At 56.0% G+C, this 24,810-nt stretch overlaps 2 protein-coding genes across 5 annotated transcripts in view; one reads left to right on the top strand and one right to left on the bottom strand.

The window, feature by feature from the left end:
- The window catches only part of ACAN (aggrecan), a 38,329-nt gene extending 18,920 nt beyond the window's left edge, over positions 1–19,409 (top strand). Inside the window, exons 12-19 of one of the 2 annotated variants that reach the window (XM_040642620.1) lie at positions 1,361–2,398; positions 2,579–3,096; positions 3,220–5,344; positions 16,518–16,676; positions 17,027–17,109; positions 17,753–17,897; positions 18,673–18,855; positions 19,298–19,409. In XM_040642620.1, the coding sequence (XP_040498554.1) occupies positions 1,361–2,398; positions 2,579–3,096; positions 3,220–5,344; positions 16,518–16,676; positions 17,027–17,109; positions 17,753–17,897; positions 18,673–18,855; positions 19,298–19,374 (4,328 nt within the window). In that variant the 3' untranslated portion in view covers positions 19,375–19,409. The remainder of the gene's footprint in view (positions 1–1,360; positions 2,399–2,578; positions 3,097–3,219; positions 5,345–16,517; positions 16,677–17,026; positions 17,110–17,752; positions 17,898–18,672; positions 18,856–19,297) is intronic. The other variant, XM_040642621.1, reaches the window with a different exon arrangement.
- Positions 19,410–21,599: 2,190 nt separating this feature from the next.
- The window catches only part of HAPLN3 (hyaluronan and proteoglycan link protein 3), a 16,555-nt gene continuing 13,344 nt past the window's right edge, over positions 21,600–24,810 (bottom strand). For all 3 annotated transcript variants that reach the window (XM_040642781.1, XM_040642780.1, XM_040642779.1), the window contains exons 4-5: positions 23,332–23,634; positions 21,600–22,537 (exon numbers count right to left, since the gene is read on the bottom strand). In XM_040642781.1, the coding sequence (XP_040498715.1) occupies positions 22,251–22,537; positions 23,332–23,634 (590 nt within the window). In that variant the 3' untranslated portion in view covers positions 21,600–22,250. The remainder of the gene's footprint in view (positions 22,538–23,331; positions 23,635–24,810) is intronic.

Genomic DNA, 24,810 nt, shown 5'->3' on the forward strand with positions numbered 1-24,810 from the left:
AACTCGAGGGGGCATCGGCATTGTGAGGGTTCCAGGGTGGGGGTGGGGTGGGGAAGGGACTTATTAAAAGACAACATGCCTGGGTGGCATAGTCAGTTGTGTCTGACTCTTGGTTTCCACTCAGGTCATGATGTCAGGGTCCTGGGATCAAGCCCCGTGTTGGGCTCCCCACTCAGCAGAGAGTCTATTTGTCTCCCTCTCTCTACCTCTCCCCCCACTCACGTTCTCTCTCTCCCCCCCTCTAAAATAAACAAATAATTTTTAAAAAAAATTAAAATTAAAAAAAAAAAAGACACCATGCTGCCCCCACCCTAGAGTCCCCAGAGGGAGTGCGGTGGGGTCTGAGAATCTGCTCTTCTGTCAGCCTCCCAGGTAATGCTGGTGTTGCTGGTACTGTTCATGTTGCCGGTGCAGGGACCACACTTTGCAAATCATGGGTTTAGATAAATGAGATGATCGTGTGTAGGTACTTGATAGGTGACCTTGATTACTTTCCATGAGAGCCAGGCCCCTACTTGCATGGGTTGTGTGGTTGGCGCCACCTGGAGTCTCGAAGAACACAGTTTCCTGGTCCCCTCCCTCCTTCCTTCCCCAGACACGATGCAAGGTTCCATTAGAAAATGTCTAGGGGCGCCTGGGTGGCAATGTGGTTAAGCGTCTGCCTTAGGCTCAGGGCATGATCCCAGCGTTCTGGGATCGAGCCCCACATCAGGCTCCTCTGCTATGAGCCTGCTTCTTCCTCTCCCACTCCCCCTGCTTGTGTTGCCTCTCTCGCTGGCTGTCTCTATCTCTGTCGAATAAATAAATAAAATCTTTAAAAAAAAAATGTCTGAGCACACACCTCTGAAGAAAAGTTTTACTGTGGAAGGAATGGGTGAGCTTCAAATAAAGCAGAGTTACTAAATCCATACCTCATCTTCTTCCTTTCCTCCAGGGATCCCTCCAACATGGCCTCCCACCAGCGCAGCAACAGAGGAGAGCACAGAAGGACCTTCTGGAACGGAAGTGCCCTCAGTCTCAGAGAAGCCGTCCCCCTCGGAAGAGCCATTCCCTTCAGAGGAACCGTTCCCCTGGGAGGAACTGTCCACACTTTCACCCCCAGTGCCCAGTGGGACTGAGCTGCCGGGCTCTGGGGAGCCATCCGGGGTACCTGAAGTCAGTGGTGACTTCACAGGCAGCGGAGAAGTTTCAGGACATCTGGACTTCAGTGGCCAACCCTCAGGGGAAAGTGCAAGTGGACTGCCCTCTGAAGATCTTGACTCCAGTGGGCTCACCTCTGCTGTGGGCTCAGGCCTGCCTGTGGGAAGTGGACTGGCCTCAGGGGATGAAGATAAAATTACATGGTCCGGCATTCCTGAAGTTGGAGGTGAGGGCCTAGAGACCTCTGCCTCTGGAGTAGGGGACCTCAGCGGGCTGCCTTCTGGAGAAGGTCCAGAAGTCTCTGCCTCTGGAATAGAGGACCTCAGCAGGCTGCCTTCTGGAGAAGGTCCAGAATTTCCTCCCTCTGGAGTAGAGGACATCAGTGGATTACCTTCCGGAGAAGGTCCAGAAGTCTCTGCCTCTGGAGTAGAGGACCTTAGTGGATTACCTTCTGGAGAAGGTCTAGAAGTCTCTGCCTCTGGAGTAGAGGACGTCAGCAGGCTGCCTTCTGGAGAAGGTCCAGAAGTTTCTCCCTCTGGAGTAGAGGACATCAGTGGATTACCTTCTGGAGAAGGTCCAGAAGTCTCTGCCTCTGGAGTAGAGGACCTCAGCAGGCTGCCTTCTGGAGAAGGTCCAGAAGTCTCTGCCTCTGGAGTAGAGGACATCAGTGGATTACCTTCTGGAGAAGGCCCAGAAGTCTCTGCCTCCGGAGTAGAGGACCTCAGCAGGCTGCCTTCTGGAGAAGGTCCAGAAGTTTCTGCCTCTGGAGTAGAGGACCTTAGTGGATTACCTTCTGGAGAAGGTCCAGAAGTCTCTGCCTCCGGAGTAGAGGACCTCAGCAGGCTGCCTTCTGGAGAAGGTCCAGAATTTCCTCCCTCTGGAGTAGAGGACCTTAGTGGATTACCTTCTGGAGAAGGCCCAGAAGTCTCTGCCTCCGGAGTAGAGGACCTCAGCAGGCTGCCTTCTGGAGAAGGTCCAGAAGTCTCTGCCTCCGGAGTAGAGGACCTCAGCAGGCTGCCTTCTGGAGAAGGTCCAGAAGCCTCTGCTTCTGGAATAGAGGACCTTAGCAGGCTGCCTTCTGGAGAAGGTCCAGAAGCCTCTGCCTCTGGAGTAGAGGACCTCAGCAGGCTGCCTTCTGGAGAAGGTCCAGAAGTCTCTGCCTCTGGAGTAGAGGACCTCAGCGGATTACCTTCTGGAGAAGGTCCAGAAGTCTCTGCCTCTGGAGTAGAGGACCTCAGCAGGCTGCCTTCTGGAGAAGGTCCAGAAGTCTCTGCCTCTGGAGTAGAGGACCTCAGCAGGCTGCCTTCTGGAGAAGGTCCAGAAGTCTCTGCCTCTGGAGTAGAGGACCTCAGTGGATTGCCTTCTGGAGTAGAGGGTCATCCAGAGACTTCTGCTTCTGGAGTAGAGGACCTCAGTGAACTTCCTTCTGAAAGAGAAGGAATAGAGACCTCTACCTCTGGTGTAGGGGACCTCAGCAGGTTACCTTCTGGAGAAGGTCCAGAAACCTTTGCCTCTGGAGTAGGGGACCTCAGTGGACTTCCTTCTGGGGAAGGTCCAGAAGTCTCTGCCTCCGGAGTAGAGGAACTCAGTGGACTTCCTTCTGGAAGAGAAGGAATAGAGACCTCTACCTCTGGTGTAGGGGACCTCAGTGGGTTGCCTTCTGGAGAAGGTCCAGAAGCCTCTGCCTCTGGAGTAGAGGACCTCAGTGGGCTGCCTTCTGGAGAAGTTCCAGAACCCTCTGCCTCTGGAGTAGAGGACCTTAGTGGAATTCCTTCTGGAAGAGAAGGTCTAGAGACCTCTGCCTCCGGTGTAGGGGACCTCAGTGGGTTGCCTTCTGGAGAAGGCCCAGAAGCCTCTGCTTCTGGAATAGGGGACCTCAGTGGACTTCCTTCTGGAAGAGAAGGTCTAGAGACCTCTGCTTCTGGAGTAGAGGACCTCAGTGGATTGCCTTCTGGAGTAGAGGGTCATCCAGAGACTTCTGCTTCTGGAGTAGAGGACCTCGGTGAACTTCCTTCCGGAGGGGAGGGTCTAGAGACCTCTGTTTCTGGAGCTGAGGATCTCAGTGCGTTGCCCTCTGAGAAAGAAGACTTGATTGGGTCAGCTTCTGGAGCCTTGGACTTTGGCAGAATACCTTCTGGAACTCTGGGAAGTGGGCAAGCTCCAGAAGCAAGTGGCCTTCCCTCTGGATTTAGTGGTGAGTATTCAGGGGTGGACCTTGGAAGTGGCCCATCCTCTGGCCTACCTGATTTTAGTGGACTTCCTTCTGGATTCCCAACTGTCTCCCTAGTGGATACTACATTGGTGGAAGTGGTCACAACCACCAGGGCAAGTGAACTGGAAGGGAGGGGGACTGTTGGCATCAGTGGTGCTGGAGAAACATCTGGGCTGCCCTTCAGTGAGCTGGACATTAGTGGGGCAGTTAGTGGACTCCCTTCAGGAGCTGAACTCAGTGGCCAAGCATCTGGGTCTCCTGACATCAGTGGGGAAACATCTGGATTTTTTGGTGTCCATGGACAGCCATCGGGGTTTCCTGACATCAGTGGGGGAGCATCTGGGCTTTTTGAGGTCAGTGGGCAGCCATCAGGGTTTTCTGGGGAAACATCTGGAGTGACCGAGCTTAGTGGACTGCCCTCTGGACAACCAGATGTCAGTGGAGAAGCCTCTGGAGTTGTTTCTGGCAGTGGTCAACCATTTGGCATAACCGACCTGAGTGGGGAAGCATCTGGGGTCCCTGATATCAGTGGGCAGCCATCAGGATTGCCAGAGTTCAGCGGGACAACTTCTGGAGTCCCTGACCTGGTTTCCAGTACTGTGAGCGGTAGTGGTGAGTCTTCTGGCATTACGTTTGTGGACACCAGTTTGATGGAAGTGACCCCAACTACATTTAAAGAAGAAGAAGGGTTAGGGTCTGTGGAAGTCAGTGGACTCCCTTCAGGGGAGGCAGATCTTTCGGGCGCATCTGGGATCGTGGATGTCAGTGGACAGTCTTCTGGAGCAATCGACTCCAGCGGGTTGACATCCCAGCCTCCAGAATTCAGTGGCCTGTCAAGTGGAGTAGCTGAAGTCAGTGGAGAATCTTCTGGAGCAGAGACTGGGAGCAGCTTGCCTTCAGGAGCCTATGATGGCAGTGGACTCCCATCCGGTCTCCCCACTGTGTCTCTTGTGGACAGAACTTTGGTGGAATCTGTCACCCAGGCTCCGACAGCCCAAGAAGCAGGAGAAGGGCCTTCGGGCATTTTGGAACTCAGCGGTGCCCATTCTGGAGCACCAGACGTGTCTGGAGACCATTCGGGAGTGTTGGACCTAAGTGGGCAGCAGTCCAGGCTGGTGGAGCCCAGTGGAGAGCCGTCAAGTACTCCATATTTTAGTGGGGACTTTTCTGGCACCACAGATGTAAGTGGAGAATCCTCTGCAGCCACGAGCACCAGCGGGGAGGCCTCAGGACTTCCAGAAGTTACTTTAATCACTTCTGAGTTCGTGGAGGCTGTCACTGCACCAACTGTTTCCCTGGAACTCGCCCAAAGACCCCCTGTGACACACACCCCCCAGCTGTTGGAGCCCAGCGGAGAAGCCTCTGCGTCTGGGGAAATTAGTGGGGCTACACCAGGGTTCCCCGGGTCTGGGCTAGAAGCGTCATCCATCCCAGAATCCAGCAGCGAGACGTCCGACTTTCCTGAGGCTGGGGTGGGGGCATCTGTTGCCCCTGAGGCCAGCGGACAAGCTTCCGGGGCCCCTGATGTGGGTGAAGCCACCTCCGCCTTCCCTGAAGCTGATGTGCAGGGAGCCTCAGGCCTGGGAGTGAGCGGCGGCACCTCAGCCTTTCCTGAAGGCCCCAGGGAGGGCTCGGCCAGCCCGGAAGTTCGGGAGGAGCCAACCACCAGCGCCTACGCTGTGGGCACAGAGGCATCAGGCTGGCCTTCAGCCACTCCGGTGGCATCTGGAGACAGGACTGAAGTCAGCGGAGACCTGTCTGGTCACACGTCAGGGCTGGATGTTGTCATCAGCACTAGCGTCCCGGAGTCCGAGGGGGTCCCGCAGAGCCAGCGCCCTGCAGAGGCGCCTCTAGAAATCGAGTCCTCAAGCCCCTTGCACTCAGGAGAAGAGACCCAAACAGCCGAAACAGCCGAAACAGCGACGTCCCCCACAGATGTCTCCATCCCCGCGTCTCCAGCCAGGACCGATGAATCTGCACCAACCGTTCCAGGTATTGTCGGGATTGCTTTTTCCTTTCAGTGTGTTCGGGGAGTTCAGACTGCAGTGTAGTGGGAGGCAGTGTAAACTCAAGCTCCACTGCCCAGCCCGCTGTGCAGCCTCAGGCAAGTTTCTTAACCTCTCTGAGCCCCATCTGGAAGATGGGAAGAGTACCAGGGACCATTAAACAGGATATACATATGTATCGAACAAGCACTTAGCCTCCGACTTTGCACACAGCACACACATAGAGATTGGTGGCTGCTGTGTCATATCACAAGAGCAGTTATATGTGAATCCAACTGTCTGTACTTGGCACAGGGAGAGAGAAGGGTGACGACTGAGATGGTGCTAGAAATTCTACTCGCGCCCCTTTCCCGTGGAGTTAATGTGAGATGCTAGAATGAATCTGATGACATCTGTGCCCGAATATTCACTTCGTGTAGGGTTATGACCTGCACAATGTAAGGAGCTCTGAAGTGTCATCTTGGCTGTCCTAACTGTAGCCCCTGCCCCCACCCGGCACAGGTGACTGCTCTCTAAGATAGTGACTGTCTCACTTTGACACAACCCAGGCACAGGAAGCTGGTGATTTTCCTTCTCTTTTTGCCTGGGGACCCCTTGCACCTCCCTCTGGGCCGAGAGACCTTTCCCAGTCAGAGCCCCCCCGCCCCCGACCCGAGATGCTGGGGCCAGGTGCCCAAGAGGGACAGAGTCCCCAGAAACATGCTGACCCAGAGCCAGCCTCGTGGGCTTCAGGGGCCTTGTGCCCCAACTTGAGGTCTCGGGGGCGAGGCTGCACCCCAGGCAGGCCGCTGTGTTCTTGACGCTCATCGTCTCCCTGGGAGCTGCTGCCCCACCAGGTCCTGGCCGAGGCGTCCTGCGGGACCTGCCAGGGGTGGAGGGACACAGCTCCTGCCTGTGCCCCCCTGGCCACACTGGCAAGCACTGCAACATAGGTAAGCCCCTCATCGGCTGTGGGGTTACAGGCAGGGCAAGGAGGGTGGGCCCCTTTATCCCCAGAAGGGAACACAGGTAGGAGGAGGCGACCAAGGCCAGCTGAGGCTCAGGCTTCCCAGACCGGGAAGGAGAGGTGCGCACGACGCCTCAGGGTAGAAGCTGCAGGATAAACATGGCGCATCTCTCTAGAGAGTGTAGTCTACGTGGCACTTTAGGGGGGAAAATGTTCAAGTAATTAAACCGAGAATCAGTTCGTTTTTTGTTAAGCCAATGATTGTTTTATGAGTCGAATGCCAAATATGCTTAAATTTTGAAGATAATCCTCGTGACTTCCAGGGAGTGTGGAGCTAGGATGTAAATGGGGTAGAGCTGGTGACACCTCACGGCCCCGGGAGGGAAGCTCCGAGAGGGCTGTCTGGCATCGTGCAGAGTCGCCCTCTCCAGGAAAGCCCCTGCACACCCCTCCCTGTTCGGACCTGGGTGGGATTTGGGTCCCCTTCTTGCCCTAAAGGAAATGACGGGCAGTGCCTGTCACCCCAACTACAGGTGAGCTTGACCTGCCCCTTGGCACCCACCACCCTGGGGCCTCTGACCTTCGCCATGGGTCAAGCAGCTTGTGGGACAGGTGAGGAGCCCAGGGGACCCTCTGTTTGGAGGTGGTCCCCAGAACAAGATGACGAGGATCTGCCTGTGTTCCCTGAACATGTCGAGGCCTGTGGCCATGAGGACGTTTCCTCTCATCAGATCAGCACCCAAGTACCTCCAAGCCCATATTCCCAGGGTAGGTCTCTGCACTGCCCCCACGCCCTTCCCCCAGCCTCTGTCCCAGCGTCTTTCATAGAAGGGCTTCGTTCCTATGACACATGCAGAATCAGAGCCATGAATCCCCGGGGAGAGCAGATCCCAGGAGACAAACAGGGCCAGGGAGCTATCTTCCTTCCGATAGCTGTTACATCATATAGAGAGAAAGATTCTGTGTTTGCTTATATTAATACATGTGCAAATCAAGACCTCAGAATATATGCTCCCATCAAGTAAATACGCTATTTACTTGGCACTTACTCAGGAAACGTTCCGTGGAAACAGGCACTAGGGTGACTATGGATTCACTCTTTCCACCACCGGGGTCAGCCTCTGGCCATGTGGTGGGGCCGTGACTAAGGGCACTGTGGGCCTCTGTGGCCAGAGGGGTGGGCTCTCCTAGGGGGTCCCGGCCTTACCGCCTAGCGGATAGTATGTCACGGGGCCTAGGTGACCCCTGGGACTCCAGCCGCATCCCTCCATCGTCCGCCCCAATGGGAGGGCACATCACCTCCTCCCTCTCGGTATGGCTGGTGGAGAGCAGCAGGGGCGCCTGTCCTGGGTGACGCGATCGTAGACATAGCCCGAGGCAGAGAAGAGCAGACTCAGGGCCCAGCAGGACTTCCGGGACAGCCACCAGGACCAGAACTCCCTTGCCCTGTGTTTGTGTCCTCTGACACCTCACTCCCTGCTTAGCAAGTCCTTCCCCAAGCAAAAATGTGACACTTGTACCAGAAGCCACAGCAAGGCTCCCGGCCTTGGCGGGAGAGGTGGCTGGCAATGGACCCTAACTGCTGGAAGGACAGCCTTTCTCTGTGTGTATCCCCATGGGGCTTTCTGCCCCCACGATCTCTTCCCAGACAGCTCTGTGGGTAGCTTGGCAGTTATCCCCATCCGAAACTACAGCCCAGAGAGGTTCAGGGATTTGCCTCTCTCCTCCGAAAGAGTCAAATCCAGAACTGGGGTCTTCATTCGCTTGTGTCACACACTCCGCTACATAAGCAGCTCCCTGTTTAACGTAAGAATCAGTGGCTGGTCTTCACTCGGGAGCTGAGCTTCAGAGCCAGCAGAATGGAGAGGGTTATAGAAGTGGGGCTCGGCCAAGCCCTCCATACCTCATTTGTAATAGGGTCAAAGTAGTAGTTCTCAGCTTTAAGAACCTCCTGATGCCTGGGGTCCCACTCCCCCAGATTCTGATTGAAATGGTCCTGTGGGCCTTGGCACTGGGGTTTTTAAGTCCGCCCGGGTGCAGCCAGGGCTGAGAAACTGCTGTCGGGACTAAGAACATCTGTGTACAGCATCTGGCCCCCTAAGAGGCATCAATAAAGATTACTCCCCCTTCCCCACCTCTCGCAACACTGGTTAGGGAAAGCTTTATCATTTCTAGAGAACAGGTGGTGAGCATGCTTCCAAAAGGCCTGCAGATAGCATCCTGTCTCCTCAGGTGACCCGCCGTGGTCTTGAGGTAGCATAATGTAGCATTAGTCCTGTGACCATATTTGAATACTCGGGGTAACCTTCTGCCTGGTAAATGGGGCTGGAGGCTCTGTTTAGTCCTTAAGAGAAAATACTTGACAATTACCATCATCTTGCTAAGTCGGCATTCCGTAAACAAGTTCTTGATAAGTGACTCATCTACACTCTTGATGTCAAAATAAACATGTTTAATGAATATTCAGATTTTTTAGCGATTGAAAAAGCAGAACTAGTGGCCCCATTCCGATCCACTTAAAAAGCAGCAGCTTCCTCCCCGCCTCTGTTGCTGACATTTGCCGAGATTTCTGGCTCTGAGGTTTCAGTCCCCGTTGCTCCTTAGAATCTCCTGGGTGCTTTTAATGTTTAAAAAGCACCACACCTGGGCCCCACCTGGAGCTACCCCAATAGAATTGGTCCGAAGAGGGACTCTGGCATTGGTATTTTAAAAAATCTTTTAAAAATTTTTATTAACTACCACAGTGATTCCGATAAGCAGCTAAGGTTGAGACATTCTGTTCTAGTCAGATTTCACGTCCAATTTTCCAGCAATCGCTGGTGCTGGGTGGATTTCTCTCAACTCCTGGGTTAGAAGGGCATGAACTTAAAGTTCAATCAGCCTCTTTTCTGTCTTACTGGCATTCTTCACTTTGTAGGCTTGAGGCTCTGATCTATGATCTGACACTGTCTCTTCCCCTGGAGTGGGGAGGTTTGAATTTCAGTGAAATCTTAGCCCCGGGGCAGGGGGACGCTGTCAAAGCAAGTGAAAATACAGGGTTACAAGTGCAAATACAAATCACACCTTCATGACCTGACATAACCAAAAAAGTCTATGGGCAGATTTGAACAGGGAACTAGAGTTGACCCTTGAATGGCACTGGGGGTTAGGGGTGCCAGCCCTCCGCAAAATCGAAAATCAGCATATAAATTCTGACTCTCCAAATACTTAACTATTAATAGCCTCCTGTTGACCAGAAGCCTTAGTGATAACAGAAAGTCAATTAATACTTATTTTGTATATGTATTATATACTGTATTCTTATAATAAAGTAAGCTAAAGACAGGAAAATGTTATTCAGAAAATCATAAAGGGAGGGCTTCTGGCTGGCTCAGTAGGGAGAGCATGTGACTCTTGATCTCGGGGTCATGAGTTCAAGCCCCACGTTGGGCGTAGAGCTTACTTAATTTTAAAATATACATATAGAAAAAAAAGAAAATCATGAGAAAGAGAAAGCACATTTACAGTACTGTAATTTTTTGTGAAAACTCTGCATACCAGTGGACCTACACACAAACCCATGTTAGTTCAAAGGTCAACTGTAATTGAATTAAGAAGATTGACATTAAAGTAACATTCTAGATCAAACTTTAAAAAATATAAAAGACTTGATAGTATAATTATAGCATATTGGTTAATTTAATGATGTTTATTTTAAAAGCAAATTGGAATTGATAAATATGTTCTTATAACCCTCCTATCAATCGTGATTCCACGGAAAGCAAGTGTATTTACTCAGGTCTGTCTATCTGATTGATCCTGGGTCTTTGCAGAGTGTAGGACATCCACTGAGTTAAGAAATTGTCTCTGTGCTTCTTGAGGGGATTTTCTCCCATGTTTGTCCAGGAAAGTTATGTCCAGGGTCACCACATACAGCTGCACAGGTTGTACACTGAACAACTTGAATACCATTCATATATTCTTTATGACTGGCTAAAGGATACCAACTTTAGGTTAGGATACTAACCCCTTTAGTTGGATATCCTTTGAGCAAAAGTACCTGCTGTCACTCTTCATTCGGCCTTTCCTATGAGCCAAATAAACTCTCTCACTTGGAGGTCCTAAGCTCTGACATAAGCAAAAGCCAGGCAAGACCTATTCAGGGTGGAGGCCTGAGCTCTCCAATTCAGAAGTGATCATTTGGAAGTATCTTATTCCCCTCACCTTTACCAGGGGGCTCTCAGTTCTTGTCTCCCCTAAGTTAGGGTCTGGTTCAGGAACAAATCATCCCTTTTGGTTATAGTAGTGGGAAGAAGACTCAGAGTTCTGACACTCCCCAGGGTCCTTGCTTAGAGACAACAGGGGAGCTCTTGGCCTGGTGCAGCAGAAATGATAATGAGATGCTGAGATCCAAGATTTCAGTGTCTCTCCCCCTTCACAGGGGACAGAGGCCCAACTTCCAGCCTCAGTGTCTGATCCTTCCCTTGGTCTCTTCTGGTCTATCTCCCCAGCCTACCGGCGTGGGCAGGCCACTTCCCTTGTTTCCTTACCTGTACTAGGGCACATGACATCTGTGCCTTGGGGCTGTTGGAAGGGTAAAGTGTGTGGGAATAGTAGTGTCTAGCTCAGCGAAGATTCGTGAAAGAGATCAGTTCCTTCTCTTTGCTCTCTTTCTTCATGCAGTCTACCCATTGCCCAAAGCCCTTCCCATCCCCTCAACCTACTGACAGCCTGTCTGGGGTCCCACTCTGTGCTCAGCCCAGCTCAACTCCTCTCGTGGTTCCAGAAGACGAGCAATCTCCCAGTTGCCCTTCACAGAAAGAAGTTAGGGCACTGCAAGGCCAGAGGGAGAGGAGATGAGGCCTGCAGGCGTGAGCGGCTCACAAGAAAGCCCCACACAGGACCTCAGCCCTCTTCCTACAGCTAAAGGCCTCTCTCAGCTGCCCTGCTGGCACTGACAGGCTCTCTGGTCTTCAGCATATTGGCCCTTCCTTCCCTTCTCATCTGTGAATCCCACCCGCACCCAAAACACCTTCTGGACCCAGGAACAGGTGGTTCCCTGAGTTTGGGTCTCCCCCCACCCCGCAGCCTTCTCAGATTGGGTGCCAAAGCCGGGAAGAAAGCAACACTGCCCCCCCCACCCCGGTCTCTGAGCCACCTGGGGGCTAGTGATGTGAAATAAGCCTCTGGGACAAGGGAGGCCACCTGGCTCAACCTCCCGGGGGACCTCCGACTTCCCTTCCCCTCCCCCACGGTGGGCCAGAGGCCTCAGGGATGACGTCCGGCTCTTCTGCCCACAGACCACTCCTGTCCCCTGCTCTGTACAACTGCTTTAGCGCCTAGATTTGCTTAAGCCCCCCTCGCCCGGTGCTTCCCACGTCCCATAATGACGCTAATGGACACAAGAGAACAGGGGCTCCCGTTGAGCAGCCCCCAGCTTCCGCCCAGCCCACCGGCCTGACCTATTGCTGCTACTGCTGCTGCTGGGAATCCTGGTGCATGCTGGGAATCCAAGTGCATGCTGGGACTCCGGTCAGTTCCTCCATGCATTTTGGTTTTGCTTGGAACAGTTCCGGCCTTGGAACTGTTGGTGTCTAATCCGTGGTGCGCGCTCCCTGAGATGAAAATAAGAGCTCCGTGGGAACAGAGAGACGCCTGAGGACCTGAGATTTTCAGGCCACCCACTGCCCAAACCCAACGCTGGTCCGGAAGACATCTACTATGCACCAGCTAGCAAAAAGGATCCACAAGACAATGCTTTTGCCTTCTTAAGAGGGGATGGACTTCAAGGTCTAGTCTGCTGAATGCATTTAAGATGCTGGTCACGTGGACACCACCCATAGACATGTGGGTCCTGAAGGTTCTATGAACACAGCTACATATACCAAGGCTTAGCCATCTATCACGATGCCCCATGGGCCAGTGGCACCCATTCTTTGCAGAATCTTATTGATCTGGGAAAAAGAGCTTCACAAGTATACCTGTTATCAGAGGAAGGTATCCAGAGGAAGGTATCCAGAGAAAACCAGCAGGAGCCTTTGTAGTACAAATACGAAGAGAGTGAGAGATCCCCAGGTTCCTGGCTTCTCAGAAAGAGGCAGAAAGAGTGGATTAGGAAATTCACTTCTCCTCGTGGCTGATGGATGAAAATTGAGGCCGATGACTTACCAATTCCAGTCCCACAAAGAAGTTGGATCAGAAAGAGCATCTTGGGCCAGATGAACAGAAGGGAGGAACAGCCTGCCTGGGAAGAAGAGGTAGCTGGGGACCTGCCTGTACCCCAGGGGGGTGGCTGGCCACTTACTAAGTGGCTCACCAGCTTCAAATATTAGTCTCCCACTGGCCAGAATGGAGCCTCTCTGGAAACTGTGACTCACTGGAGATGTCCATGTTCTGAGGCCCTACGCTGGAAGGAACACAGGAACATGTTGGGCTGGTTTCTCTTCCACTCCCCAAGAGAATGATGCTGGCTCCATCTTTATAAGATGCTCTGGAGTCCGATGTGCCAAAGGCAAAGTTGTCTGAGACTCCCAAAGATCGAATGAGTCTCATGTGCCTATCGCATGCCGCCATTTTCTCATGGTTCTGTACTCTCCAGACCACCTCTGGCTTGTTCATGCCTTGCCCTCTTGCCTCGGTTCAGAAGCACAGAGGAAGACAGGAAAAGAAAGAGCTCTAACCAACTTCAGGCACTTGACGTTCAGTGTCCTTGCTCACCAGCGTCCTGTTCCGAGCCAGTTCAGACCCCAAGGCCTCTTGAAATAGTCACAAGAGAAGGAGTCTTGCAGGAGCTACGTGTTCGCTCTTCCAGTGGACGTTCACCTTCAGAAGCACCAGATCTCTTCACCCACAGGGAAACCTGGCTCCCGTGCTCCACACTTGCCAGTCAAGAATCACACGCATCCAAGAAAACCCTTGTTGGATCTTTGGCTCAGCGCTCCAATATGGCGGCAGCAGCAGCAGCAGCAGCAGCGCTTAGGAAGTCCAGCCACCCCTCCCAGGGCTCCGGAGAGCAGCAGGGCTGGCCACCCATAAAGCACCCACAATGCTTGCAAAGCTGGAGTGGCTGGCAAGAGTCCTAATGGTGGCCCTTGGTTTCTTGCAGACATTGATGAGTGCCTCTCAAGTCCTTGTCTGAATGGAGCCACCTGCGTGGACGCCATCGACTCTTTCACATGCTTATGCCTTCCCAGCTACCGAGGGGACCTGTGTGAGATTGGTACGGCCGCCTCGGCTTCAGCTAATGTTACTAACTGCCGCACACCCTGTCCTCCTCCATCACCCCTCCGTCTAACCGCAGTCTCTCGGCGCTGGCTGGAGCCCCCACGGTCCATCCAGACAGCCATGGCAGGGGCCACCCCTGAGAAGTCTGGCCTCGTTCACTCCCACTCTTCTTGCTGTTCCTTGTGGAAACCCTCCTCTGGGGCATTGGCCAATCTTCCCACAGGAGAGACACGCAGGCCGGGCCAGCCTGCACTTTGGAAGGTGGGGCTCTGGGGAATCTTTAAAACACTAACCCTCTTCAGGGCTTCCAGACCCACTGATGCCACCTCGAGGTCAGTGCATGCATCAGGCCAAAGAGGACAGACAGAGCTGATCCCATGCGTTTGTGTGGAAGGAGGCTAGGGGTGGGAGTCATCGGTTCTCTCTCCGGAGGACACCGCAGATGTTCCAGCATGAACCAAACTCCAGGTCATGAGCATGCGTTGGCCTGCTGCATGGCCCATGGGACCTTTGTGGCCCCTCCATGGCCTTGGGAGCCACCAGGCCACAATGGCCATGCTACCTCTTTCTCCTCTGGCAAGAGCTCTGTTTTGCCTGCCTGAGAGCTCCCGTGTCACCAGCAGGACGTGCATGAGCAGGGACTGCTGCTTGTCACCTTCCCATCACCAGTGACATCTGCCATGTCAGTGCCATTCCGGCCCGTGCTTTCTTTTCCCCGCCCTTGTGCAAGTCAAAAGGCTGGCCAGAGAGAACAGAGTCTCACTACAAGGGATGGGGGCTGAGTTTCCCCTCTTGGGTCTCGCCAACCCCTTTACTTCTGCACCCGGGCCAGGCTCCGACAAGGGAGCTGTGAGCCAGAAACTTCCCAGGGCAAGCCAGAGCCCCCCATTCTCTCACCTCTGGTGCTTGTAGTCTCCCCCCTGCCATCCTCCTGGGCCTCAGGGCCATCCCAACTCAGAAAGGGGGAGAAGGGACTTGTACTTACTAGTAGCAATAACCCACGCAGACCTAGAAGCATGCAGGGGTTCAAAACCATTTTCTATGATCTCTCAAGTTAGATATCCCAGAAACCTCCAGGAAGCAGATGAAACTCCTGGGAAGTCTCCCTTTGGTCCTAAGCAGGGTGGGGAGGTAGTTTGGGATTGCATGTTCCTTCGAGGCACCGCCAAGATTACAGACTGGTGGAGGAACTTAAGGCTTCTGGGAGAAAAGGCCTGGACCCTCTTCCTTCCCTGCAGCCTCCCACCCTCCACCTCTACCCTGAGACACCAAGAAATTGGGGATGGGGTCTTGGCTGGGGGGAGAACGGAGGGTTATAGGATTCTTTCCCCAGGCTGCCAAAATGTTTGCCACAAGGGAGAAATGTCTGGAACATCCGCACAGATGACAGCTCTTGGATGTCAGACTAGGAAAGGGGGTGCTCTGCCAGTGTGGAGGCAGGGCCCCTCACCGGGCTCTGTGCTCTGGCGGGGTGCAGAGATGGTACTGGCACAGCGCAGCCAGGTGCTGGGCCAGGTCGCCCAGCTAAGCAAAGCGAGGCTCCTTTTCTCCCATTTCCGTCCGGCAGGTGCTCCACGGCTTGGCTCTGGGCCACTGCAGCTTCCCACCTTGCTGGAATTCTGTTCCTGCTTCCCCAGAGCCTCCATCCTGCATGCCCTGGCTTCTCCCAGAGCTGCTGCCCCCCCCCCCACCCTCCAGGTTTGCCTGCTCAGCTCAGCCCTCAGCACTGTCAGCCCTGGAATGATGTCTCTGGCCTCCTCAGGTGCTAAGCTACCTCTGAGGCCTTGCCGCCTTCTTTCCAGACCCTTGCCTCGCTCCTTGGAGGAGGCATCGGCTGCAGGGGCCAGCAGCCTCTTCCTCAGCCCTCCTGCTGCTGGTCCTCTTCTCCGCAGGCTGCTGGCTTCTGCGTGTCCTCTGTCTCTGCCTTCCCCCGAGTGTCTCTCTTCCAACCCTGCCCAGCATCCGCCCCTTCAGCCTAAGCCTCCGCCCCGTCAGGTACGGGTCCTCCCTTCCTGGGTCAGCCAGACTGTGGGTCGCACCCAGTAAGGGAGGCTCCATACAGCCCGAGGGGTTCACAGCCCTGCACTCACAGGACCCACAGGCCTGAGGGGCAGCCCTTCACCGGGGAGGCCGCAGGGGAGGGAGGAAGAGAGGGTCTTGGAATTCTCTCTGTCCATGGCGTGCTGGCTGGCGGTTGACAACCGGCTCCTGGAGGGGAAGAGGGAGCCCTGATGGGTAGCGTCTGCGATCGCTGAGGAATTCACAGCTACCATCCTGAGGTCACTGAAGGCAGAGATGGGAAGACGCATTCATAATGCCTCTCCCAAGCCTGAAGGGGCCGGCTCCCGCCCCTGCTTCTGTCGGTCCCTCCGGGCTGCTCCAAGAGCTCCAAAGCGGCCCCTTCTCCCAACTCAGAACCCCTAACCCATATCGGTTTGTGAGGAGAGACGCCCCTCCCTCTTCTCCTCTGCCACCGAGAAATTATATAAACAGCCGAGGCCCCTGGATCATGGTCCCCCCATTGGCTACCTCGTCCTCCAAGAGTCCGGTATCCCATGCCCAGCCAGAGCCAGCTCAGATGGACAGATGTAGAGCCCTGAGCCTTCCGTAGACCCAGAGCAGACCGACTCCTGCTCCTCTGTGCCCACCCGAAGTGCCATCTCATGCCCCCAGCGCTCCCTGCTGCTGCCCCATCACACGCTTCCCACAGCTCCCTCCCTCCCTCCCCACCTTAACCTCAACATCCCCCAGAGCAGGTAACAACAGGAGAAAAGCTTGGGGGGGGGGGCACATCACGGAAAGAAAGGATGGGAACATGCCCAGAGCCTCGGGGGCTCCAGGACCAGGCCTTCCCGGCTCCCACCTTGAGCCTCGTCTAAAGGGGCCCCTTCCTTCACGGACGGACATGGAAGTCGGGGTGAACGTAGGCCGCTGGCATGAGACTGGCCACACCGGACACCCCCAGGCGGCCTCGGGGCCTCCGTCTTCACGCCCCTGACCTGTGTTGCAGACCAGGAGCTGTGTGAGGAGGGCTGGACCAAGTTCCAGGGCCACTGTTACCGCTACTTCCCCGAGCGTGAGAGCTGGGTGGATGCCGAGAGCAGGTGCCGGGCACAGCAGGCACATCTGAGCAGCATCGTCACGCCCGAGGAGCAGGAGTTCGTCAACAGTGAGTGGGGGGGGCGGGGGGCTCGGGGGGGGGGGCTCGGGGCCTCACTCACCAGGAGTCCGCAGACTTGGACCCAGAGAGGCTGCAGGGTGGGGGGTGGGGGGAAGGGGGTTTCCACCGCTGGGGCTGCGCCCTGATGCCCCGGACTAACCCTGGGGCTCTCGCCGCTCCACTCCAGCTCAGGTGGTGGTCCCAAGTGCACTCCGCACGTGCTTGTGCTGAGACCCTTGTCAGGGCCAGAGAAGCAGGTGGCATGTTCCTAGGAGCCCGCCCACCCCCTGCCACGCCCCCACCCCCTCGGCTCTGCGAGCTCAAGTTCTAACAGCCACACCCTCCACGCCTCTCTCTAGACAACGCCCAAGACTACCAGTGGATCGGCCTGAATGACAGGACCATCGAAGGAGACTTCCGCTGGTCAGATGGACACTCCTTGGTGAGTTCTGCCAGGGGCACCGGGGAGAGGTGGCGGCCCAGAGGAGGGCAATAGAGATCCCGGGACCTCGTACACCCACTGAGCAGCTGCTGGGCTGGGAGCCCTGGGGGCAGGGACTGGGTCTCCGGTGCTCTCTGCAAAGGCCGGGTGGGTCAAGTGAACACTCTCATGAAGACGGGGGTGAGGAAGACAAGGACGGAATGCAGGCACACCATCAGAAGGGGTACATGGAGGCTTTCGAGGGCTTCCTTTCCCACAGAGGACTCGGTCTACTCAAGGAGGCAGGCCAACAGAAAGCAACATAGATGCCAAGGGACAGTACACATAGTAAATGCTGCAGGTCAGCAGAGGAAGTCAGGGAAGGCTTCCTGGAAGAGGTGGATGGGAACAGGGTCGTGGGTCGGGGAAGGGGACGCTGTCCCAGAGCCAGGCCTGAGGGAGAAGCCTAGAGAGACAGTCTGGACTTGGGAGCCATTTCTCTACCGCCCAGTCCTACCCAAGCGAGGTAGCCTGTGAGCCCCCCCCCCACTACTGGCCCAATGGAAGAGGAGTGCCATGGGCCCCTCATCAGGGAGGGAGAAGAAGGCGGGGTCAGGCCAAGCTCCTGCCTCAGCCTCACCCTTGCCCCACCCCCCACCCCCAGCAATTTGAGAACTGGCGCCCAAACCAGCCCGACAACTTCTTCGTGAGCGGAGAGGACTGCGTGGTGATGATCTGGCACGAGAAGGGAGAGTGGAACGACGTGCCCTGCAATTACTACCTGCCCTTCACGTGTAAAAAGGGCACAGGTGAGCAGCTGCCCGGAGGGGCCCGCTTGGATGGAGTCAGGACGTGAGGCTCCTGCTGTGGGACCTGGGAGGCGTCTCCTGGTCTCCTGGCTGCTGATGTCCCCTCACCCTCCCAGCAGGCAGACTGGCGCTGGGGGAGGTGCTCTCCCCCGCCCGCATCCCAGGGCCAATGGCAAGAGCAGGCCCACTCCTAGGGAGAGTGAGGGTCCCAGGCTAGAGGACAGACCGGCCCCTACACATGCAGCCCCCTGGGCACCCGCACAGAAAGTCACTCACAAGGACTGTCCTGGGTGTGGAGCCCCGCTCTCTTTGGGGTCCCCAAGGGTGTCAGTTGTCAGAGCCTGATCTTCTGCTTAGAGTCTGTAGACACAGAGGTGCTGGTCGAACACGTGCCTCCTGTTCCTGTGCCCGCCCGCACCTCCTTTCTGTCCCAGAAATCACAGACCATCTCTGGCTCTCGTCCCTTTTCCCACCCTCTCCCTCCCTGTTGTCTTTCCCTCATCCCCTCAAGACCCTCCTTTTATTCCCGCCCTGCTGCTCTAAATCACATAGGAATCCAGATGTTAGAACCAGTGGTTTCCAGATGCTTAGCACAGCGTAAAAATGCCCCTTTGCCAGCAGCCAGGGCTCGCAGCGGGTGTCCAGGCTCGGCGCCCCTTCCTTGGGCTCTGGGCTGTCTCCCCACGGCCAGAGGGGGCCACACCAGCTCATCACAAGCATGGGTCATCACGGGAAACCCTCCGAGGGCCCTTTCTCAAGGGTGTTTGCCCCTCAGTGGCCTGCGGAGACCCCCCCGTGGTAGAACACGCCAGGACTTTCGGGCAGAAGAAGGACCGGTACGAGATCAACTCGCTGGTGCGGTACCAGTGCACAGAAGGCTTTGTCCAGCGCCACGTGCCCACCATCCGGTGCCAGCCCAGTGGGCACTGGGAGGAGCCTCGGATCACCTGCACAGACCGTGAGCAACCTCCCCCCCCCCCCCCCCCCCCGCTGGGCCCAGTGCCAAATCCCGCCAGCAGGCCCTCCTTCCTGCTCCCAGAGCCCTGGCGGTGGCTGGCCCTCTCCTGGGGTTCCTGAGCACCAGCTGTCTGCACACTCCAGGGGCGCGGTCACACTCACTCCCCCTGCCCTCAGTGAGGGCTCGCTCTCGCTTTCACTGAGAGGACGAAGGAACAAGCAGGTGGTCTGCTTTCCTTTTCAAGACCACCTCAAAGCCTCTTAGCCCCAGTGGGTGCCCAGAAAAATCAAAACCAGAAAGCGGGTAAAGCCTCAGGCTGCCTCCTTCAGCCCGTCGTTTCTGCAGGGAGGGGGGCCAGCGGTAGAGGGGCAAGTAGGGAGAGGCTTGGCTGCCCCAGCTTTCGAGCGAGCAGTCAAGATTTCCGGTCTCCCTTTCACCGCAGCCTCCACGTACAAGCGCAGACTGCAGAAGCGGAGCCCGCGGGGCCCCCGGAGGAGCCGGCCCAGCACAGCCCACTGAGAGATGCTTCCAGGACGCTGAGCCCAGGAGCCTCGCCAGGCTGACAGCCCACGCGGATGGTGTCCTCTTCTTGTCGCTTTCTGTCATATAAGGAATTCCATTAAAGAAGGAAAAAAACAAATCCCACATTGTGTATGCACCTGCCCCCCCAACCCCCCCAATCGCCAAAACTGCATCTGATTTCCCCCCCAATGCCAAAGCAAAGCAAACGTATTGTAACCCGTGGACTGAGTTCAGAGAATTTCTTCAATCTCCCGTTGTGCCTTTTCCAGGGACCAGTGCAGGGACAGGGGGAGAAGGGGAGGGGTTAAGTTAAATAAAGAAGATTATTTTTTGTTTCCTGACTTTATCCAAGAGCAGTGCAATCCTTGGTTTTTTCACCTCCAGGGAGAGCTAGGGAGGAGGGAGGAAGGGACGCGAAGAGCTGGGACCGGCCGCAACTGAATGTATTGGACGAGAGGCCAGGAGGGCTGCACCATCTGTGTGGGGGGAGAAGCCTCTGGGAGAAGGGGGGTCTCCACCGAGGGTGAGGGGGCAGGAGAGAGCCGTCGAGGGATCTTCCGCTGCATGGGGGGTCGGGTTCCCTCCCAGGGTCCCTCTTCCAGCATCCGCTCACCCGGGTCTGCCACCCTAGCAGGTGTCCATCCCGGCAGGGCTGGGGGAGGGTCACTTCCTGCCCAGCGGGGGTGCGGCCCCACCCCTCCCCCTCCCCCCACACCCCCGGGACCGTGCAGGCACCAGAGTTCCGTGCACCTATTTATATTTTTGAAAACTGAAGATTATGATAATTATAATAATAAAGACATTGGAAGAGATCTCTTTCTTTTCTTTTCCCTTTTTTTAATTTAAAGAGGTCTACCGAAGGGGCTCTTCAGAATGGGCCAGTTGGGACATGTTTCGATCAAATGACCCCAAATTGGGTGAATCTTGTCTGTTCACAAAGCCTGGAACAGTCACACCTGTTGTACTCTATTTTTGTGAGGGTACCTGTGCGTTTGGTGGACTGTGTGTGTGTGTGTGTGTGAGGGCCGATGGGTGTGGTGTTTGCATTTACAACTCAAACGAGGCATCTGGTAACTTTGCACGGTTTGGTTCTTTGCTCGCACGCTGCTCCCATCGGAGGCGCTTGGTAGAGTCAAGAGCAGGGACACATCAGGGCTTATAAGAGGGAACAAAACAGTTGCAGGCAGCCTGGGAACAGTGAATCTTGCTTACACGTATTTGCGGCTAGCTAGTTCGCTGGCCACTAGCAAAAAGGGCTGGGCATCCTGCCCTCGAGGAGGCTATAGGATATCAACGGAAACAATTTTGATTGCTTATGGACTCCCTCGAAAGACCGAGTGGAACCCGAGCGTGCATACTAGGGGCAGCCCCCCACCAGCCTGTTCCTTCAGAGGCCAGGTGCGTGCCACCTCTGCTCATCACAGTGGCCCCGTGGGCCCTCACATCTGTGTCTGCGACTGTGTCTGGGCGCGGCTCGTGCGTGCTGTGAGCCTGCCGCTATCTTTTCAGGTGTGTATATGTGCGGTACAGTATTTGTCGGTGAATATAGAGATGTGTCCAGACGACCTACGAGTCTGGAAATGAGTGGACAAAAGTAGAGAGGGTGCAGTGATGGTCACATAGAAGAGACTCAATAATTATGTCATTAATTGATCAACTGATTAGTTGGGAGTACAACGACGTCTGTGGTCTTCAGACTTGAGCCTGCATCAGACTCAAGAGGGTTTGTGACAGCACCAGAGCTTCTCCTATGGACGGTCTGGGGTGGGGCTCAGAAATTGGCCATTCTAATAATTTGCCGGGGTGCTGCCTGGTCACACTTTGAGACGTGAAGAACGGACTCCGTAGCAGTGTGAGTGGCAGAAGTGTGCCTGAGCAGAGGCAGGCCTGCTTTCCTGAAGCTGGGGTCGGGGCAGGGGCAGAGGGTGAGACATGGAGAGGGCTGGTCTCTGAGATCTTGGGGTGTGTCCTGAGAGGCACCTCCTTCTCTTCCGGGCCTGAGCTGACACACAGCCTGGGAGGGGAGATGGTGGGAAAGCAGGCTGGAGCCTCCAGCGACTAGGCCAGCACCCGAGGCAGGGGCGCCACAGGGCAGGCAGCCAGAACCACGGGGGGCCTGAAGGTGCAGCCCACGGAGCCCCCGGAAATAGAACTGCCCCCACTCTCCCTGGAAAGGGAGCTGGGCCCGGACTGAACAAGGCAGAGAGCCAGACACAGGGACGGGGGGTCACAGCACCATTTATTGTCCAAAGAAAGTACACACACCTGAGGGCCGCTCCCTGAGCAGGGACAAAGGAGAACAAAATACAGACTCTTTGGAGAGAGAAGGAAAAAACAGGGAGAGAAGTTTCTCCCTTTCCTGGGACTTCACACAGAAGCCTAGGGACCTGCTTCCAGCCCCAGCTCCTCAGCTGCACTGTGGGCCAGCAGCTTCTCCGAGGAGGAAGAGGAGGCAGGAGACCACAACGCCCAGCTCCAGGGCCCCCGGGATACCCTCCCCCTGCCCCAGGCCAAGGGGGAGCTGTAGCCACCAGGCGTCACTATTCGCTCTGGGCACCAGCCTCCCTGGGGCAGGGAGAGGGGCTGCGTTCAGAGATGGTAGAGCCCTTGTCAGCCCCCGAACCTCCAATGGCCTAGAGGAGAAGGGAAGAGGGATTCCCAAAAGGGGGGAGTCTTGGGGTGTCCACCTGAACAAAGGGAGGATTTGGAATGTTGGGTTTACCCCCCCAAAAAAAGTAATTAAAAAAAAATTTAACGTGAGAAGTATAAAAACAATACAAAAATTGCCCCAACCCGCAAGGGAACATGAACCATTCAATAAATACAGTGCGAGAGGGGAGGGGGCGGGCTGGTGGCGAGTGCACTCCGGGGGACTAACGCAGACGGTAGCAATACACGCCATACTCCCGGCCCTGCGGGTCTGGGAAGCCGAAGCTTCGGACACCAGGCTCCAGGAGCCCACAGTTGGGACGCGGGTGGACCACAGGGTAGCGGACACTGCCATCCGCCAGCCAGCCAGCATCGCAGCGGTCCAGGCCACGGAACTTCCAGGCAGCGAAGAGCTGGCCCACCTTGGCAATGTGGGCGCCGTCTTCCCGGCAGGCCTCCTCCGCCTCCGCCAACGTCAGCTTCTCCGGGTGCTCCAGGTAGTACACCTGCCCTGTGGGAAAGCGGGCTGTGAGGGCTGGGCAGCGGAGGCGGGCACCCAGAGGGGACAGTGCGGCCTGCAGAAACGGCAGCCCATCGGACCTCACCTAGCAGACCTGGCAATGATGAGCCCAGGGAGCCACCGGGCTGCGGGCACTTGCCATGCATCCTTGGCGAGGTCCCTCCCCAGTTCTGACCCCCTCTCTGAGGGTTCCATCCCACTGCCAGAGGGCCAGGGTCCCTCCCATCATGTCTGTACTCCACCTCCCCCTTCCCTAACTGCACCCTGGGTGGGCACCCCACCTAGGCCGCACCAGAGTCTCTTGCCCACCCCATCATTTACTGAGTCCCGGAGCACCTGGCTGGCTCAGTCAGTGGAGCGTGCAACTCTTGACCTCGGGGTTGTGAGCTCGAGCCCCATGTTGCATGTAGAGATGACTTAAAAATAAAATCTTTAAAAAAAATCTGTTACTGAGTACCTACTATGTGCCAGGATACTTTCCTGAACGTTTGGGATGAGACAATGAACCAATTACTGTCTTTATTTACCTTCGCGTGAAATGATCCCCGTTGTGAGGACAGACCATGCTTTATTGGTCTCTGATGCCCAGAACCTAGTGCTGGCCCCAGCACACAGTAGGCTCTCAAAGAATGTCTGAAGCGCAGCAAAACACTCAAAACTCAGCCAGACGTGGCTTCCACCCCTGCAGGCACTCCAAACCTCCCCGTAAAGGTGTCGGCAGGGCAGGCAGAGGGGTCCTAAAGCTGCCTCCCACCCCCGGGCCCGCGCTGGGCCGGCGCACTCACCCCTGAGGGCGGGAGCGAAGCAGAACGCATCATAGCGGTGCAGGCGGTGGTGACGCGGGCCGTAGCTGCGCACGCCAGGCGCCAGGCCCAGGCCCCCGCAGGGCTGCCGGACCCGCGTGATGGGGTACTGCACCGAGGCGTCCTGCAGCCAGCCGGCATTGCACCAGTCCAGGCCCTCCTCCCAGGCCCGGAACAACTGCTCGAAGGAGGCCACCACCGCATCCTGCTCCACACACGCCCGCTGCGCCTCGTGGAAGTTGAGCTGGTAGCGCCCGCGGGGGTGCTGGTAGGGAAAGACCACACCTGGGGAGGGAGGAAGGAGGGGGCTGAAGGGGCGGCAGGGGCCCAGCGGGCTGGAGACCCCAGTCCCTGCCCCCCACGCCACTGGGAAGGATACTCCCCCCAACACACACACACACACACACACACACACACACACACAGAGTCCCTCACAGAAGCAAACCTGTCATCTCCTGTCCGGGTCCGAAGCAGAGTCTATGTCTGCTCTCCACCACCCTCCTGGGACGAGGCTGGCACACAGCAGCACTCAGAAACCATGTTAAGGTCATGAATGAATCACCCAATTAATGTCCCCAACTACAGAATGGGAACACCCCCGAATTCACAGGGCTGTTGCAAGAACCCAGTGCCGTGGTCTCAGTGTGCCCCCCTAACTGGTGTTGAACTAATGTGATGGTCTGTGGAGGTGGGGCTTTTAGGAGGTACTTAGGTCGCGAGGGTGGCACTCTTGTGAATGAGATTAGCGTCTCCCACAGAGGTCGCTCACTCCTTCCACCACGTGAGGACACAGAGAGCCATCTGTGTGACCTGATAGAGGGCTCTCACCTGACCACACAGGCACCCTCCCATTCCCGTCATACTCAACATCAGGGATGAGGACTGTGACCCCTCTGGCCGCCATCTGGACTAGACAGGTGGATGCTGATGATAAAGGTCCCTGACTTGCCTTTTATCCTCATCTCCTCACAAGGAGGCAGACGAGGCCCTCATTTCACACTGCAGGGGACGGGAGCTCCAAGGGGATGAGGCGTCTACCCCGGGCAGCCCAGCTGGGGTGGGTATGGAGCCAGGACATGGTCCTCTCTACACATCCCAGCTGCCTCCCTCGCAGGTAGGGGAGGTATGAGGACACACAGCCCGTCCTAGAGACAGAGGAGGTAACAGCCCCTAGCGATTGCCCCCGGGAGCCCACACACAAGGTCTGGAGCGCAGGCCCTGGTGGTTTAGACAACACTGAGTTGACTGTTGTTGTTTTTTTCATTAGAAGATTTTTACAGAAAAATCCAGAGATTTCACATAAAAGTATATGCTTCTCTTGTCAAATCAGAAAACCTGGCTGCGTGGGGTCTGCTTCTGGGCCTGAGCAGGGCACTCCTTTGGGCCAGGACGACGGCTCAGCCACGTGCCCCGGTGCCCACCACTCCTCCCACGCACACTTGGTTTGTGCTGCCGCCGACT

Source organism: Ursus maritimus, unplaced genomic scaffold (assembly GCF_017311325.1).
Source record: "Ursus maritimus isolate PB19 unplaced genomic scaffold, ASM1731132v1 scaffold_27, whole genome shotgun sequence".
In the NCBI taxonomy this organism is placed as follows: domain Eukaryota; kingdom Metazoa; phylum Chordata; class Mammalia; order Carnivora; family Ursidae; genus Ursus; species Ursus maritimus.